Source organism: Girardinichthys multiradiatus, chromosome 3 (genome assembly GCF_021462225.1).
Source record: "Girardinichthys multiradiatus isolate DD_20200921_A chromosome 3, DD_fGirMul_XY1, whole genome shotgun sequence".
Classification (NCBI taxonomy): Eukaryota; Metazoa; Chordata; class Actinopteri; order Cyprinodontiformes; family Goodeidae; genus Girardinichthys; species Girardinichthys multiradiatus.
This window is the reverse complement of record NC_061796.1, coordinates 16,721,082-16,739,161: the sequence shown is the minus strand read 5'-3', so window position 1 is coordinate 16,739,161 and position 18,080 is coordinate 16,721,082. Positions and strand designations below refer to the sequence as shown.

Here is an 18,080-nt window from a genome sequence, read left to right as displayed (position 1 = left end):
AAAGGCATTGAAGATGGGTCATGGTTGGGTCTTCCAGCATGACAACGACTTGAAGCACACAGCCAGGGCATCTAAGGAGTGGCTCCGTAAGAAGCATCTCAAGGTCCTGGACCTAGCCAGTCTCCAGACCTGAACCCAATCGAAACTCCTTGGAGGGAGCTGAAAGTCCGTATTGCCCGGCGACAGCCCCGAAACCTGAAGGATCTGAAGACGATCTGTATGGAGGAGTGGTCCAAAATCCCTGCTGCAGTGTCTGCAAACCTATTCAAGAATTACAGGAAACATATGATATCTGTAATTGCAAACAAAGGTTTCTGTACCAAATATTAAATATTGTTTTTCTAATGTATCAAATACTTAATCACGCAATATGATTTTCTAGATGTTTGTTTTACATTACGTCACTCACAGTTGATGAGTACCCATGATAAAAGGTAAAGACTTCTACATGCTTTGCAAGTGGGAAAACATGCAAAATTGGCAGTGTATCAAATACTTGTTCTCCCCACTGCATTAACGGAGTTTTGAGACTAAAGTAAAACTTATTTTCTGATAAATATCAAGCTGGTGCAGGTCGTCATGCATATGACTCAGCGGGAACAAATACAGAGCAGTACACCTTAACAATGTAAAGGTCAGCTTAGACTTTCCCAGAAAACAAAAGCCAGAACAATCCCTTAATAGCATTCTTTAAACAGATAAAACTTCAATCCCACAAACCAGAGTGACACAAAATTAAAACAGTTTAGACTCATAAACTAAAGCAAACATCTCTGGAAAAATGTGGACACAATGGGAGAGCTCGCTTATTTTACAGATGTATATTAGAATAGTCCAAGTGATTCAGCCATATGAAGCCATGTTGGGAGTACAAAAAAAAAACCAAGAGATGATCAGAGGATACCTGCAAGTAATTTACCACCAGGTGTTGGATATTAACCTTTTTATTTTTGGTTGAGTCTCTTAAATAGATTAGATTTTTTCCTGATGTAGAATCGGAACAACTTTACATTAAAACTGCTTCTTAGGACTATATTAAAGGGATATTTTGTAATTTTTTGTTTCAAATTAATGAGTAACAAATCCCTTACCTTTAGTAGATAGAAACAAAGACATATTTGCAGTGGAAAGCCCCCAGTCACTTTATCTCCTGTTTTAGATGATTAGAGCAATTTTAAACAACTCAAAACGACAATGTTTATTCACATGGGACACAATTAGTAGCTAAAAACCATCGCCATGTTCTGAGCAGACGGTTGTTACGTAGGTTGACATTTTCTCAGCCGACCAAATGCTAAGTTTGTTGAATTCGCAGGCTGCATCAGTCCGTCAGGGTCGCTTCCAAACACCTACCAGATCTGAAAAAGCCTGAGTGTACCAACTTCAGTGGCTCTGCACAATTCACTGCCTGGTTCTAAATCCAAAAGTTTGCCCAGCTCCTGACGGACTTGAAATCGAGTGTGTTGTTGCAGCAGCTCAGGTGGATTAATTGCTACATGTTGCCTCAACCAATTTAACGTCACCTTTGTAACACAGATGGCTTTCAGCTAAAAAGGCAGTGGCCACCTTACCAACCGCCATTTGTGAATGTTTATTATCCTCTTACATGGCCTTTTAAACCAAAGGTATAGACATTTTCAGGGTCAGTTGTTTAAAATAGCTAAGAACGGTTAAAATGACTAAAATGAACTAGCTCTTAGCTCTTTCACCGATACAAGGATTCTGTGATATGACCACTTTCTACCATAGGTAAGAAAACTGTTAGATGGTAACTAAAACTTATTAAAAAAATCTTTGTCTTGTTTACAGCTATTACCTAAGAACGTAGATCACATCATCTCAGTTTTAAAGTTCCTACACGGGCTCCCTGTATCTAAGAGAATAGACTTTTAAATACTTCTATTTATAGGTCACTGAATGGCTTAGCATCAAAATACATTAAAGATTTATTGCTGTTGTATCAACCTTCCAGACCACTTGGGTCTTCTTGTTCAAGTCTACTCTGAACCCCCAGAATCAGAACCAAACATTCAGTTCTTATACTCCACTAATCTGGAACAAATTTCCAGACAACTGCAAAAATACTGAATACCTGAATTCTTTTAAATCACTGTTAATAACCCATTTGTTTAGGGTTGCTTTTGGACATATTGGTAAAAGTTTCTACAGGGGATAATGGTTAATTAGGCTTTTCCACTTCGAAGGACCTCGCTATTCACAGTCAGAAGCAGTTCACTGTAAAAGTCCTCTCCCCAACAGACCATGGCTGAGCGGAGTTCACCTAGCTAGCACTCCTAGTTAGGAGAAAGGTACAGAGCACCAGGAAGTCTCTGACTCTTGGTCCAGACATAGACTTGTTTTAAAAGGAATATTCCCCCATTATCAAGACATATAATGAGTCAGAACAGTTCTAAGTAGTAGCCTCCTCCCCTGGGAGTACATGTGATTTAACGTTGAGAAAATATGGGCCATAGTCCAACTTTTCTTTGTTTTACTTTTGTTTATCATGACACCGCAAAGTCCTTTTTTCATCATGTAAAGCACTTTCAATTGTCTTGTTGCTAAAATGTGCTATACATATAAACTTACCTATCGCTTTAATACTGTGGTGTTTTTGTCATGTGGGCCAAAAGCATCAAGTTGAAAGTACTCATGGGACAAAAACAAATAGATTTATTTTTTTATAAAAAATTATAAACTAATTTTAATGGGATTTTCATATAGATAGATAGATCAATCTGAAACAGAAAGGTTCTGCATGTTTGCCTTATTAAAACAACTGGACATGGATCTTTATTTAAAAACACTTGTGTTTAGCCAGGTTTAATGAATAGTCTTCTTTTCAGTAAAAGTCCCACCAGTAAACACCACCTACACAGCTAGTGTTGCGAAACCAAGAACACCTTGCTGGTGCGTTGGCATTTAACTCATGACCCAGAAAGCTCCTTACTTTGTTGACATTTATTATCAAACTTCACGCTACTACCAGTCTCATCGGGCCACCCCTCCCAAAAATGGCCAAATAAAAGGTAGAAAACCAATGCTTTCTGGACCGGTGGGGTCAAATATCTGTTCATAAAGTTAAAGGACTTGCCTGTTTTTCTTGTGTGTGCCAACGTAGCTGCAACCAAAGAATATAACATAACATAACATTTTTTTCAACAAATATCAGGGTAGGAACGTAAGTTTGTCCAGGTTTTACAATTTGACCCACTGTGTATTTAAGTGCGACACCCTCAGAGATAGATCATCTGAGCCGTTAAAAAGTATGAATTTTATTTCAGATCTTAATATGCTACTGGCTAACTGATCTAGTGAGTTAATTTCAAATGACCCTCATCAGATGAAGAACTGTTTCCAACTGGACCTTGATCTTTATTGGGATTATCTTTTGCATATGGACTGCAATGGTTCATATTTATTTTAATATGTCATGTTGGGTTATTTTTGAGTCCTTGGCATTTCGGAGACTTTTACGTGGCCAACAGATTGGCTTTTCTTTTTTCCTCTGCTTTCCTTTTCTTTTGTTCAGGAAAACTGTGACAAAACCCATAATGAAGCCCGTCCAGCCTGGATCCCTGATGGGCAGAACGCACAGCGGCTCCCCTCATTGCTGTTATGGCACTGAGGGCTCCAAGCCAGACCATCCAAATGCTGACATCACCTCCACTTCTGTGCACTGCAACAAGCAAGGAGGGGAGGGAGGGGTGGAGAGGGCAGAGTGATTGGTTTACTGGCCCCCTTTCTCTGTGACACATCATGAAAATAAAAGTGCCAGAGGGCCTAAATTATCACATTCACCTTAACCGTGCACTCTCGCATGTTGTTGTAGAGAGGAATCCAAACCAGGAGCACAGCCTGTGGCTATAACAGCCATGCTGACCGCAATGTCTGTCACTACTCTCTGCACAGACAAATAAACAAAGCCAGCACAAAGGTCACCAAAGGTTTCAGAAACCCTTTTTTAAAACAGAGATCTTCCCCTCAGAGTAGTTTTTACTACCAGAGGCTTTTTTTCACTGGTTTTTCTGCCGTTTAAACTGTAAACCCAGGATGCAGATGAAAGATAGGAGGCCTTTGTCATGTCACTTATACAGAAAGCAGTTGCATGTGTGGATGAGAACTTTCTTTTTCTTTGTCTCACACTGTCAGAGTCTTTTGGACAATGTCGTTTTCACATTAAAATTATTTCCTCCAATAAATAAAAGATTAAGTGCCACACCTAGTGGCTGAAAGGAGTAGAGCATTAGGTTGCTTATATTCCAAGAAGGATGGGGGAGAGAATATTCCCACAAATGGCCACTAATTAATTACCTCTGCAGCGTTAGTTAGTCACAACCTATTTTTATTTGGATTTTTTTTGTTCATGGTCTGCCAGGGTGCCAGTGTCTTTCAGGGAAGGTAAGGGTGACCTGAATAATTAGAGGATGACCACCTGACGATGAGGCAAAAATCACCAAATTGTTCAAAAGATTTATTCCTGTTAAACCATTGCACCCTCGGGAAATAAATACAATTGCTATTTCCTTTAATTGTGCTTTAGCTGCTTAGGTAAAAAGTACAGTGGATCAGGTTGCCCTATGGTGTCAGGGCAGATTTTCTGCACAAGGGGCAGATTTTCTGCACGAGGCAGACAAGTTATCATCCCCCCTCTTTACAAAGAATCTGTGAACTAGACTATACATTGCACCCCTTTGCCATTTATTTTTGTTCTGATATCCATTTTGGGCTAATTAAAAGTATTTGTCTGCCTTTACATGTACATGAACTTTGACAGGATCCTATTATTAATCTATTCTCTAAACATCTTCCACAAGGTTTAGGGGTGTGTACAAATCAGAATTGCAGCCTCTTCCTTAATTTATCCCAAAGGTGTTCAGGATGGTAGAGGTCAGGACTCTGTGCAGGCCAGTCAAGTTTCTCCACACCAAACTTTATTCACCTGCAGCCATGGAAGTGATTAGAACATCAGAGTTCATTGATTTGGAGTGTGACCCAATACTTTTGGCAATAAAGTATAAGTAATTATGATCAAACCAAAATTACTCGGAGTGACCTCGGAGTGAGTCATATAATATTTCCATACAGTAGGCTAGGAGTAGATTCTTTAAATGGTCAGTTGTAAAAACTGGGTACAAAACAGGCCTTTAGGAGGTTTACATGGTCTGTTTGAAATGTCCTATGTGACGGTCAAGCAAAGCAGATTACATGATTTGTTGATTTTAATTTGTGGCTCTCTAGCATACAATGAATTTTACTGATGTTCCATTAAAAATCAAGTTTGGACAATTTAGGAGCGATATTATTGGTGCGGTGATGGTTGGTGAGTGATGGCCTTCAGGTACTAGTGTGGATATTTTGAAGTGAGGTCGGTGACTTTATTTCCAGAAAATACTTCCTTTTCCTGCAAGGAAACAGTGTTGGATCACAGGGAATTTATGGAAAAGATTGATGACGGGCTTACAGCTAGTCAGACTGAGTGCCTCATTAAACTGATTTCAGCATTTTCAAACCACCATGCCTGTTGAACACAACACTATATCAGTAAAAAAATAAACATTTACACTTTTACAAGAAGCTATGATTAACTTTGCCACTGTTTCCTACTGTGTTACTACTGTAAGGTTGTGCCATTGATGACTGAAGGCTTATTGATTTGCTTGATTGGGTGATCATGAGTCTAACTTCCAAATATCTACAAGACCTGGGAAAGCACAGGGACTTACAATCTTCAGTATTATTGCATGAAATCCAATAGATTACTCCACTCTTGTTGGACTTGGAACAGACAGGTGAGTCGCAGGTGATGAAGTGGATTTGTACAACTGGCAGCCTCCACTTATATGTAAGCAAATTAACATGGAAGTTGTTCAGCTGAAAAAAAAAACTTTTTTTGTTAAAATGTATTTGTTTAATGTCCGCTAATATAGCATCACATCCCATGGAGATGAACATTCTGATTTTATGTATGTTTTGATTTGATTTGATGTTTTATGATAATAGCTCAGAACTTGAGGGATTTGTTTATTTCTTTATTTTTGCAAACTCACAGAGACAAACCTTTAAAAAGTCTTAATTTTCCATTTAGAAGTGGGCCCCTTAAATCGCATTCTGCTTTGGGCCCTATAAATTCTTGGGCCGCCTTTGTCCGGAATATTTAAACGACATCGAAGACATTGAGCTAGTCTAAAATCCGCTGCCAGTAAAAATAAAATAAACTCAAAATAACACGTGGACTTTTTCCCCTCCTTAATTATCCTCCAACTTTTCACGCTCACTAGGACCCTGAGGCGACCGCGAACCAGCCAAGTGTGGCTGGCTGGATGAGTGGCTGGGTGGGTGTGTGGGTGGTTTTGGGGGTAGCGGAGGGGCTGATGAACAGAATACCCTCTTCAACATCTTGAATAAGAGGCTGAAAGCTGGAAATTTCCGCACGTGACAGCGACGCGCCGCTATATGAGGAAACCGGAGGGAGCATCAGGACCATTCAGCCAGCAGCGCGCAAGACGCACGCTCCAACTCCAACACATTTAAAGCGAAGCGGCACGCCGCGGACAGAGCAGACTGAAAGAGGGTGAAAAACCCAGGTTAAAGCGAGTCCAAGACATAAAGAGAGCTGGAGGAAAAAAGAAAAACCAGCCCTCCCTCCAATTCACCACCTTTTTTCATTCCTCCTTCTCGGACCTCCACTCTCAAAACGCGAGTTCCTTACAGTCACTCAGAGAGAGGGATGCTGCGTGTTGCTGAGCCGCACTTGCACTCAGACGGAACCTAGAAGCGGAATTACACTTCATCTTTTCCTGAGAAGTGAACAAGGGGTCATTCTGGCTGCTGTTACGCACCGTTTCGTGCTCAGTTTTAGGGGTTAAAAGGGGGCAGTTCAGGGAGAATCTGGACATTAACACACAGAAGAATCTCTGCTTTCATCTTCCACGATCACAGGAAGGTGTTGATTTCGTTACTTTCTTATCACACCTTTGTTTCCCTTTCCAGCACAGACACGTTTTTGTTATTAAAAGGAGAATCATCAGCGCGCTTTTTAAAAATGCTTCCAGCCGAAGACGTGATGCCATGTCGCGTCTCCTCTGACATTTGACACATTTAAGGATCAGCTAAAAGAAACTGGGCAAATTGGACAAAAGCAAAGTCAGAAAACTTATTTTAAGCCAAGCTGCAGGGATTTTTTGCTTTTCTGTTTTTCTTTATTGGAGTTCGAGCAAACCAGACCGCCGTCCAGATGCAGTTTCGACTCTTCTCATTTGCCCTGATCGTCTTGAACTGTATGGAGTACAGCAACTGTCAGGCGCCGTCGCACCGCTGGAGGAGAAACAAGAGAGGTAACCTGGAGTTCAAACCTTGGTGTTTTAGATCTGCGTCCAGGAGAGGGACACTTACAGATTGTCGTAGTGCGTGAGGGACAGTAATATATCAATAGTCAGTCTAATATAGAGACGGTGCGCGTAAAGCGAGCGGGAAAAAAGAAAATCTATCAAAAATGTTTGGTGTACCGATCCAGAAATCTCCAGAAAGTTTCCCTCTGGGAAAAGAAAGTCAGATCTACACCAGGCTTTCGGCATCTCATTAATCCTGCAAAACTAAAAAAAATCACAATGATCTTTCACGTCATGTAACAATTTTAGAGCCCATTATTGGTGCGTAAAATGCGCGCAGGATTACGCGCGCTCTCTAAAACGAGTAAAACGTGTTTAGTCTTTGATTTAGCCACTCAAAAACATGTTTTGTTTTATTTTATCTTTATACACTTGTTTTATTTTCGTAGTTACATATGACACGTAAAATATGTTGCTGATCATTCAAAACTAATTGAAGTGACTATAGAATCCAAATCCCAAGACTTCGGAATTGCACATATCCCATCCAGCTTTCATCCTAAGCTGGTTTTAATTGATCTCATAACCACTTTGAACAGTTGGTCGGAAACCTCCATAACAATAGCTCAGCGGAGGCGCTGGGGTCGAGCCGGGAGGATCAGCTCCTCTGTAAACACCAGTCTTTGCCATGAATGAATGAGGAGACAGTCGGATTAGGAAAAGTACCCCTCTCATCCTCCCACAACCCCCCACCCCCCCCCCCACCACAAACCCATGGCATAACCGGTCACCGGGATCAGAACAGCATAAGGAGTTGGGACAGGAGGAAGACAAGACTTGTAAATCCTCAGGCAATCACCAATTTGATCATATGCGCTGCGTGCCAGGGGGAACCTCCACACTCTGCGAGCCCTCCGCTGCCCATCTGCAAATAATCAGGGCAATCACTGCGGGGTACTGGCACACATGCGGTTCTCCGCTCCTCTGTGTGTTTCTTTCTCTGTGCGCTGTGTGATCTGGCGTGCAGGACACGGCGTGTCAAGGTCTGATCCGTTGTTTTTAAAGAGCCGTTTAGAAATAAAATTAGGGTATGGTCAAGCATATGTGTTTTGGAGAGTCTTTATCTGCATGTGGTGTAAGACGGAGAGGACAAAAGGAGGAGGTGGTGGTGGGTTAAGAAGTAGGGATGAGATCAAGAGGTCAACTTGCACAGTTGACCTCAAGAACAGCTTTACTTTGAGTGCAACAGATTTTACACTTGTCAAAGTAATCCCACTAGCCACTACTTGTGCTGTCTCTGATGAAGCAATTTCAAATTTTTTTTATTAACAAAACTTCCTTTGGAGTCTATACCTATAACCCCTAAACATAATTTAATTAAATAGACAATGCCTTCCATCTACACAATGTAAAACGTGGTTGAATTGTGAGCTGCAAAAAGAAACATAATCTGATGTCTAAATTTGGTTCAAAGCCCAACTTTCAATATCTATGATTAAGCTAAATTTGAATCGGTGTGAAAAGTTGGGTTTTTAGTGTCTTTTTCTTGGCTAATTTAAAAAAATCTAAATTGTGTAGACTCTACTTGCGATTTGATGAGTTTCACTCACTTAATCCATTGTGCCAGAAAAATTGTATGGCATTCATTGACAGAACTGTTCGTAAAGCTCCTAACATTAAAAAACTCAATGAAATGTTTCCACCAGGTCAGAGACAAGCATATGACATCACAAACAACTGATCAATTAAATTATGAATATTAGTGTGCAACAGGTACATTTGTCAATCTACCCTGTTGAAAGTTCTTTTGGGACCCCCAGGCCAGCAGGGGGCTTTAAGCAGTCACAAAGTCTGCTGGAATTTGTGTAGCTTTAGCCAAGACAGGAGCATCCTGAGAGATTCTTACTGCATGATAATAAACACTTTAGTCTGACAGTATTAATGTAATAATCCAAAACAAAGATGTACAACAGAAAGGCTAAAATTATTTGACTGGAAATTTTTCTAAAACGAATAAATCTTGTTAGCAGAGGAAAAGGGTAGGAGTCTTGTTGGTAACTTTAAAAATAAAGCAGTTTTATGGTATTACCGGAAACATAAAAGCACATACAATATTCCTATTTCTGCTATAATATTATAATATTTTGATAGTTATAACAATATTATCTAGAACAATACTTGAATGTTTTTGCCACCATTATTTCCAAAACAGACAAACATGTTGATCTTGAAATCGAGGGAAAAATAACTTTCTTTCAGCCAGTTGACTGGCAGTATGCAGCAACAGGAGGGGAAGGGGCAGCATGGTGCAACTCCATGGTCCACACAGCAGGAGAAAACTCTGGCACTTTCTGTGGTATTTCTATAAAAATACTTGAAACTGTGGGAACAGTATAATGGGAAATGTAGCGGTTTATAAACTGTAATGTTTTAATTCCTTGACGCTGGTATTTGTCGAATGCTTAGTTTTACCCTATATGGTCTGTGAGTTTCTTTTATTATGGTTATTTTCAGTGAAGAATATCTAAAAGATCATTGTCCTGCAAGGCTAGAAATACTTGAATGTCCAGCCTCTGAGGTATCTGTGACAACTTCATATACAGACTGTCTGGCTTGCACAGGGAACCATCCCGGCACGCCTCGGATTGAGTCTTGGCACACTCTTCTCCCCAAGCTTGACTGTTTCAGGCGTAGCAAATTACATCCTGCACAAGTTAGCAAATGTCTTCTTTCTTTTGCATGGAACAGATCATTTTGTCATTAATATGCTGTGCTCAAGATGCCACACTACTAGGGATAGAGATGCCAGCGTAATTTGGGGGATGGGGGGGAAAGGCCGAGGCTTAAAATAGACAGTGTCTAAAACTAGCGCAGACCAGATTGGGATCTTTGTGCGGTTTTCTTGGCTGATGTTGTCTCACTTGCACACAGCATAGCATGACCCAACAACCCATTTGGCTGCAGTAACCGTACACATTCATCTTTTTCAAATGTAAACCAGATGACAAAACATATTAAATTTACACCTCCTTAGCTCTTATCCTGCCCACTAGAAACAGGAAAACGGTGCCAATGAGCCCTACTATGATATCATAGCAAGACACAGGGGGATTACTTTTCATTTTTATTCTCGGGCTAATGATGCCACCTGCTGACTACATAAAATCAGGCTGAGTACCAGGCAGCCCTGCCTGAAGGGACAGAGAAACACAGCGGGGCCCTAAGATGTTTAAACAGGTAATGAATAAGTAACAGCATGAGTGGTGAAAAGTTGCCATGTGATACAGTTAACCCTTTCACATCTACACAGAAATCCTGAATCTAAATTCCCAACAGGCCTTGGCATGTTTTCAGATCATGTTCAGCTGCGTAATCTGGAAGTCTGCTGCATTTCCAGATGTTTGTAAAGGACAAAAGAGACTGGGTGAAACCAGTGGTTGAGGGAGTGAATCCAGAGCGGCATGATATTGTACAGGCTTGTATGTGGTCTGCTTTTGATGCAAAAAGAAAGGAAAAAACTGACAAATTTGGTTTAATTTGTTGCTTACAAGTTCTTACTGTCATGGGAGAATATTAAAATCTGTGTCCAGAACCATGGCCGTTTATAATTTGTGACTATTAGCGATTTGAGTTTGCCAATACTGCTAAAATATTATGAAAAAGAAAAGACCATTTGCGAAAAAAATCAAAATCAAATGTAAAGAATTTCAGTTTAAATTACAGTTCTTTTGATGTGAGACGTTGTATGAAGAATGAATATTTATCTTAAGAAAATAAAAGACAACCTCATAATGTCTAATGAGACTTTTTTCAAACAATTCTGTTAACAACATTTATACTTGGTAAGCAAAACAATGAAAATAATTGCCTGGTCTTTACTTTATGACTACTTCCTTAATCCAAGAGTGACTGTTGAATGCAGCTATTGCTAGCTTTTGCTAAGAATGTAAAAAGCTAATATCATTTTAAAGTGATAGTTGTAATGTTTAGAGGTAAGGTTCTGTTAAGAGGTCATCAGAAGTTAATATCTTACAGCAACTTTGTCCAGTATAAATTCGATTCATTTGGTTGTGGAGGCTGAAGCTAATAATTAGCTTGAGAGGGGAAAAGACCAAAGCTGGCTTCTACTGTCTTAAAACAGTTTCAGTTTCAAAAAACTTATTGTGGTTTATGCAAATGCTATCTTATGAACAATGGTCACGCTCACATCAGGTGGTTATTTTCACAGAAGCCAATAAATATTCACTTTAGAAATGGAGGTAGGAGGTGGTGCACCACCAGTATTCTTCCAGTGTTAAACACATACTGAGAACTGTACATGTAAAGTGTTTCCAGCCCATGGGTATCTTGTGTTTCAAAGAATCTGAAACCAGTGTACAATAATTAAGTTCAGGTGTTACAGGTCCATATATCGAATTTTTGTTAGTGTTGTTGTCATTTATCTAATTCTAAGGTGGTTTCAATGCTGTAAAAGTTGAGAAAATGCTTCCTTTGTTTTTCTGTTTAAACATTGTTTTAAAGACCCCCCCCCCCAAAAAAAAAAAATAAGAGTAGGATATATGTCCATGCAGGGTGTCAAGCTTTGAAGCACTCACCTCGCCGCCATAACTATAGCTGGGTCTCAAACAGCAACTAGATTGCATTTTGTGATAGAGACTTCACTTTGACAGGAAATCTTGTAAAATTCTAATAATACAAGACCTTGTGGCACAAAATCCTATGACGATACCCCTTACTTTCAGTCAGAGTAATAACCTGACAGAGAAGCAAGGCAATGTAAAATCAATTAAATAGCATTCACTTAAGCCACTATAGAATTTTGCCTTTTACACCATTTTCATATTGGTTGGTTGCTCTGACTGGAAATGCTTTGTTTCAATCCCAGTATGTGTTTCACGGAGAATGATTGGTGGTGCACTGCCTCCAACCTCCATTTCCCTTGAAAATCAAAGCAGCCTGTGTAAATAACCATCCACAAAATAGCATTCGTATAACTCATTGTGACTTTTTAAGGATTTGAGTTGTTCTGGTTAAAGTCCGCTTTGGACTTGGTCCTTCTCAGACTAGTTATTAGCTTCAGCTTCGCTAACAGAGCTAACTACTGTGGGTAAGATATTAACTACTAATATGTTTTAATAGAGCTTCACTTAAAAAATTCTGAGCTATCTCTTCAAACTACCCAGACACATTGCCCTATCTTTATTAGCCAACACCCAGGTTTGTGGGTGTGAGTGTAAATGCTGGAACCCAGTGCTTCACCGCAATATTATAGGTTGATTAAGTGCCTGAGGGGAATGAAAAGGAACTGCTCCAAGAAGCTGCTGTGAGGCAGACCTTGCCATTCCTGCCTTTGGAAAAAGTGAAAAAGCTTTGTTGATGGCCCATCTCTCCAACAAGGCCTCCTAACATGATCTGCTCTAATCCAGGTGTTTTCAGCTCCTGTGTTCGGACACATTGAGCTTATTCCACGTATAAATCTGTGACATTGCTCATTTTATTTATACCGGGCACAAGATTGATCACTTCATGGAAATGTTGAAAAACCACCTGATTTTTAATAAAGCAGAAAGGCAACGGTCCTCCTCTTCTTTTTTCCTTTTTAGGGGTATGAGAAAACATATTTAAGCAGATCAGCTGGTAATGGCTGAAAGTGAACAGCATCACCTGAGAAGGATTACAGCGAGCTGAGCCTTGACCTGAGCTCGGGCTCCGGCATCAAAACAGAGCTCTGTCTTTTCTCTCCCAGGGCCCATCAGCCAAGCTTCCACAAGTGAGTGTGTGTGGGAGAGCTAGATATCGTTTAGGAACAGGTGGATTTTCTCAGTGATCCATGGAAAGACTCTTTTCTACCTTAAACAATCACATAAAGTGTCTGTATTCGGCCTCACCTTTGCCATTCAGCACAAAGTCACTTATGTATTGATAAATCACATTTATTTCGCTCTACCTCCAAAAAACACTAGAGAAAGACAAGCTCCTTGTTTGACCTGTGTGTCAATCCTGGCCTGGAGTTGAGCTCTTGGTCCAAGGCACAGTGGTATCAGATGAAGCCTGAGAAAGGCTCCTCAGTGCGCCTGTGCCACATTACACTGCTGAAAACCCCAGTAAGAGAAAAACATGCAGTGGCATGAACTTTACTCTTGAGATTCTGAGACGCAGACTCTTTCAGGACACTATTTCATTGTACTCTCACTGTAAAATACAGTTCTAACTAAAAAGGTGATTAATCTTTGAAAATGTACTTTGTTTTTTTTTGTTTTTTTTCTACGGTGCCTTATAAACAAATGTATACCCTTTGAGCTTTTCCACATTTTGTGTAGTCACAACCATAAACTGCATTTTATTTGGATTTTTTGTGCAAGACAAACAAAAAGTAGCACATGAATGTGAAGTAAAAGGAAAATGAAACAGGGTTTTGTATTTTTTTGATAAATAAAAATTTCAAAATTTGCATTCAGCCATCTTGAGTGAATACCTTTCATTGCAATAAAAGCTGCAAGTGCTTTGGGCATTTTCTTTATCAGCATTGCACATCTTGACTGATTTCTTATTTTGTTTCCATTCATCTTTGAAAATATTCTCAAGATCAGTCAGATTGGCTGGGGAGTCTCTGTAAAAACCATTTTCAAGTCTTGTCACAGTCTCAAGTCTTTTGCAACCCCTAAAAGGGTTCCTTCCTGGATTACCTTGTATTTAGCTTCATCCATCTTGCCATCATTTCTGTCAAGCTTCCCTGTCCCTGCTGAAGAAAAGCATCCCCACAGCATGATGCTGCCACCACATCTCACAGTGGTGATAGTGTGTCCATGTTGATGTGCAGTGTTAGATTTCCGACAGCCTGTGTTCCACATGCAGACCAAAAAGTTTTTCAACAATGGCTCTCTTCTTGCCACCTCCATAAAGCTCAGATTTGTGGAGTGGACGATTAAAGGTCCTGTCAACTACTTGTCTCGCCTAAGCTGTGGATCTCTGGAGCTCCTCCGGAGATCCTATGGGCCTTTTGGCTTCTTCTCTAACTAAGGTACTCCTTGCCCAGCCTTTAAGTTTAAGTGGATGTCAATATCTGTGCATGTTTGCAGCTGTGCCATACTTCATCTGTGGGTGATGGATGAACAGTGGTTTGAGATAGTCAAAGCTTGGGATTTTGTTTCATAGCTTATCTCTGGTAACCCTCTATTTATTGATATGGTGACTTTTGACAGCAACTGGTTGCCCTCGACTTTATTTGGATGTATCTGAGTAAAGGGGGCTGAATACCTATGAATAGCAGACTTCTGATTTTTATTTGTAAAACAAATTTAACAAATACATCCCACATTGTGTTGGTCTATCACATACAAATTCCCACAAAAGACATTGAAGTTTGAGGATTTAAAGTGACAAAATGTGGAAAAGTTCAAGTAGGATAAATACTTTAGCAAGGCGATGTGTGTTTCAATGCTGGATTACTTATTCTCATCAATCAACTCACTGGATTCTTCTGGAGGTAACCCCCTTTTCCACCCTCAGTCGTTGTCATCAGAGGATCCTTAATGCTGGCAAAGCCAAGCGCCAAACACATGTTTTTGATTCCAGACAACATATTACCACGCAATAAAAGCTCATTTGTTCGGAAATGTGAAATAAAACAAAGTTATTGAATCAAGTCCTATAACATCTCCCATATTTCCTCATGGAGATTGAAAACTCCTTAGCAACGGACAGAAACTGCGGTATTTCTCCATGAGTGTGAGGGTCATTTTGCTCCCCACACCTATGCCCGCTTCCTCAGTTGCGTATTCCCCCGCAGCAATAACACCTTAATACGTTTCCTTATAAAGCTTCTAAATATGACCAGCCAGTTTGGGCTGATTCTCTCAAGTTTATTGCACCATAAAGGTTGTAATGTTGGGAATCATTTCTGAGTGCCACCCATAAATGGGAATCACAAAAGGCACTTTTTTTTTTTTTTACCCCTTTTTAATGACTCTTACAAGGGCTTCACAGGTAGGAGAGCTGCCCAGAGCCGGAGATGCCCTCAGGCTTACAACGAATGCACTTCCTCTCCAATTGCTAATACACCTCTCTTAAAGAATCCAGTGAAGAGCTGCTTAGATTTAATGGTGTGAACACAATAGGCACCCATTGTGCTGCTGTCCTCGATTAATCCAGTCAAGGGAGTTGTTAAAATAAACCATTTCCACTTTACTGATTATAAAAAGGAACAACTGAATTAAGCGTAAATAGGTGGACAATTAAATGAACATACAGTAGATATTTTTGGAATGCCAGATGCACAGATTCAGACCCCTGGGTGTCAACATTATTTTTTCCACTCACAGTAGTTGTTGATGTTCTGAGTTAACTCAATATAGTAAGATAACCAGTGGTGGATGTAGGATTTTTTTTTAATTTAAGGGCTATAATAGGAACTCTGCAGCCAGTATTAAAATGATATTCTTAAGGTTCAATTGAATTTGCTTTTGGGTGGGTTAAAGTCTTAACCAATCGTTTTCTCAAGGTGGAATAATGACCAGGTAGTAGCAAGTCAAAACTTGATGGCTTTTAGTTGCCACAAACAAGCTTCTGGCGTAATTCTGGCAGGATATTTAACATCTCTTCTTGACAGAATTGATAGAGTTCATTTGAACTGGCTGGTTACCTGCCACTCATTAGGTTTTTAAGGATAGCTGAAATTTTCAGCAGCTGAAGTCAGAACTTTCCAAACATTAATGCTAGCCAGCTTTATCCATTCCAAAACCAGTTTTAATGTGTGTTTGGAATCATTTTCTTGTTCGAACATTCAACTGTGTTCAAGGTACATCAGTCTGTCTGATGATTTTTAATGGAGTGCAATGGAGGTAATTCCAAATCTAATTCCAATATAACTCAATCTTTTCCTAATCCCACCATAAACCTCTCTCCTGAAGGCATTTGGCTTGTCTAAATGGGCAGCTACAAATTTCAGTTGATCTTGAAAGTTCTGATTTTAGAGCAGAGTTTCTCTATTGGTCCGAACTTACAGTCCATGTTCATGTTAAACTTTCTTCAGTGTGAACATTGACAAAACATGACAGGGTGGGGCCTTGGAGGTTCCTGAATGTTCCTTATTATCCTTACCAATTTTCTTTCTTTTGAGGGTGACAGCTAGTGACAGGTGGTCGAAACGTGGCCACAAATGGGCGCTCTAACAGCACAATGATCCCAAACACACACCAAAATTGGTTTTAAACAAGGCTAACCTTAAGACTTTGAAAAGCCCTGCCCTTACTAAACCAAAACGTTTGGACTATGCTTCAAAGCTGGGCTCGTGGAAACTAACCAATTTAAATAACCTCTAACAATTCTGCTCAAAAGCTAGGTCAGATATTTAGCAAGACATTTAGCCATTGTTCAGCAGTCATTTGAAAGTCCAGGAGCATAAGGAGATTTATCTTCATGAAAGTGTTAGCACATTTCTGACTGGCAGTGAGTGCACTGGTCAAATCCAAAACAAAACAGTGAAAATATTGAAAATATGCTTTTCCATTTTTACAGGTGGTTACCATTCCCTATTTACTTAAGGGTCTATGTTAAGCATTTGTTTTATAACTTATACTTACAAAGGAGAATATAATGTGCAGTTTATGAATCATTCTACAGGAAATAGATACTAGGAAAATGGTCAAGGTACATAAATAAATCCAAGGATTAAACATCAAACAGGGTTGGTCTTTTTAAAAGTCATACATTTAATTTCATGAATGCTCTTATTGTGTAGCTGAATGGATTTAACTAAACAATAGCTATCAGAAGGATGCAAGAAATTGTATTTTTGGCAGTAGGGTTAGTTGTTATTTTAAGAACATCTTCCTCTCGGCATTGTGGTTGAATAGTCTCCTTTGCTTTGTAAAGTTCCAGACTGGGTGAAATAACCCGAAAGCATCTGAGTGGCTGCCTTTCTTAGAAACTTTGAATTCCCTTAATAATAACGAGAGTTTCAAAGTTTCCTTTAAAACAGCAGACTGTCCTTTATGAAGGAAAAGGACAAGATTCCATTCAACAACTTCTTGTGGCTGCAACACTTAGCCTCTGTGAAACAATGCGGTAGAAAGCTATTAGGAAAAGTCCTTAATGAGATTTTTGTGGGATTATTCTTGAACAAGCTGAAGTTTTACTTCTGCAGACCAACATCCCAAATTAGTGGAGATGTGTCTGGATTTTTAATGCTGGGGAGTTTTCTTTCCCTAGGTCTTTATGAATTTACCATCTTTCTTTAAACTTCTAAGATTTTCCAATATGGCAAATGTAAACTTCTAAGGAAAGAAAATAACCAAAGGTCATGATTTTGACTTTTATTCTAAACAGACTCTTTGAAACAGACAATGATCTGTATTTCTTTTTATAGTTTGATTGATTAAAAATCCAATCCTGGTGCACTAAGCCACCTCCCTATGCTTGCAGGCCAGTCTCTAATGTCTAGTCTTTCCAGAAAAAGCCACAATCTATCTGCTTCTGTTTGCTGTGTCGGTGTGTTCCTTTGCATGCTTCTAGACTACTAGCTACTTTGCATTGATTTGCAAAGCCTGGAAATCTTAAACTGGTAAAACTCAGCAGCTTTCTAGAATGACTACACATGTATGTAGCTTAGCTTGGTGCAAAAAAGTTATTTGAAACAGTGTTTGTTGAAACGACTGTAACAACAGGGAGACACAGGGCTGTGGATCACTGCCCCTGTGCTCACCCCTAAACACGGGACAGATGGGCAAGACTCCCTGTTCACCCTGTTCC

The 18,080-nt window shown here is 39.7% G+C and overlaps 1 protein-coding gene across 1 annotated transcript in view; it reads left to right on the top strand.

The window, feature by feature from the left end:
• Positions 1–6,384: 6,384 nt before the first annotated feature.
• The window catches only part of rspo2 (R-spondin 2), a 78,551-nt gene continuing 66,855 nt past the window's right edge, over positions 6,385–18,080 (top strand). Inside the window, exon 1 of the mRNA XM_047360306.1 lies at positions 6,385–7,337. Coding sequence (XP_047216262.1) covers positions 7,238–7,337 — 100 coding nt within the window. The 5' untranslated portion in view covers positions 6,385–7,237. The remainder of the gene's footprint in view (positions 7,338–18,080) is intronic.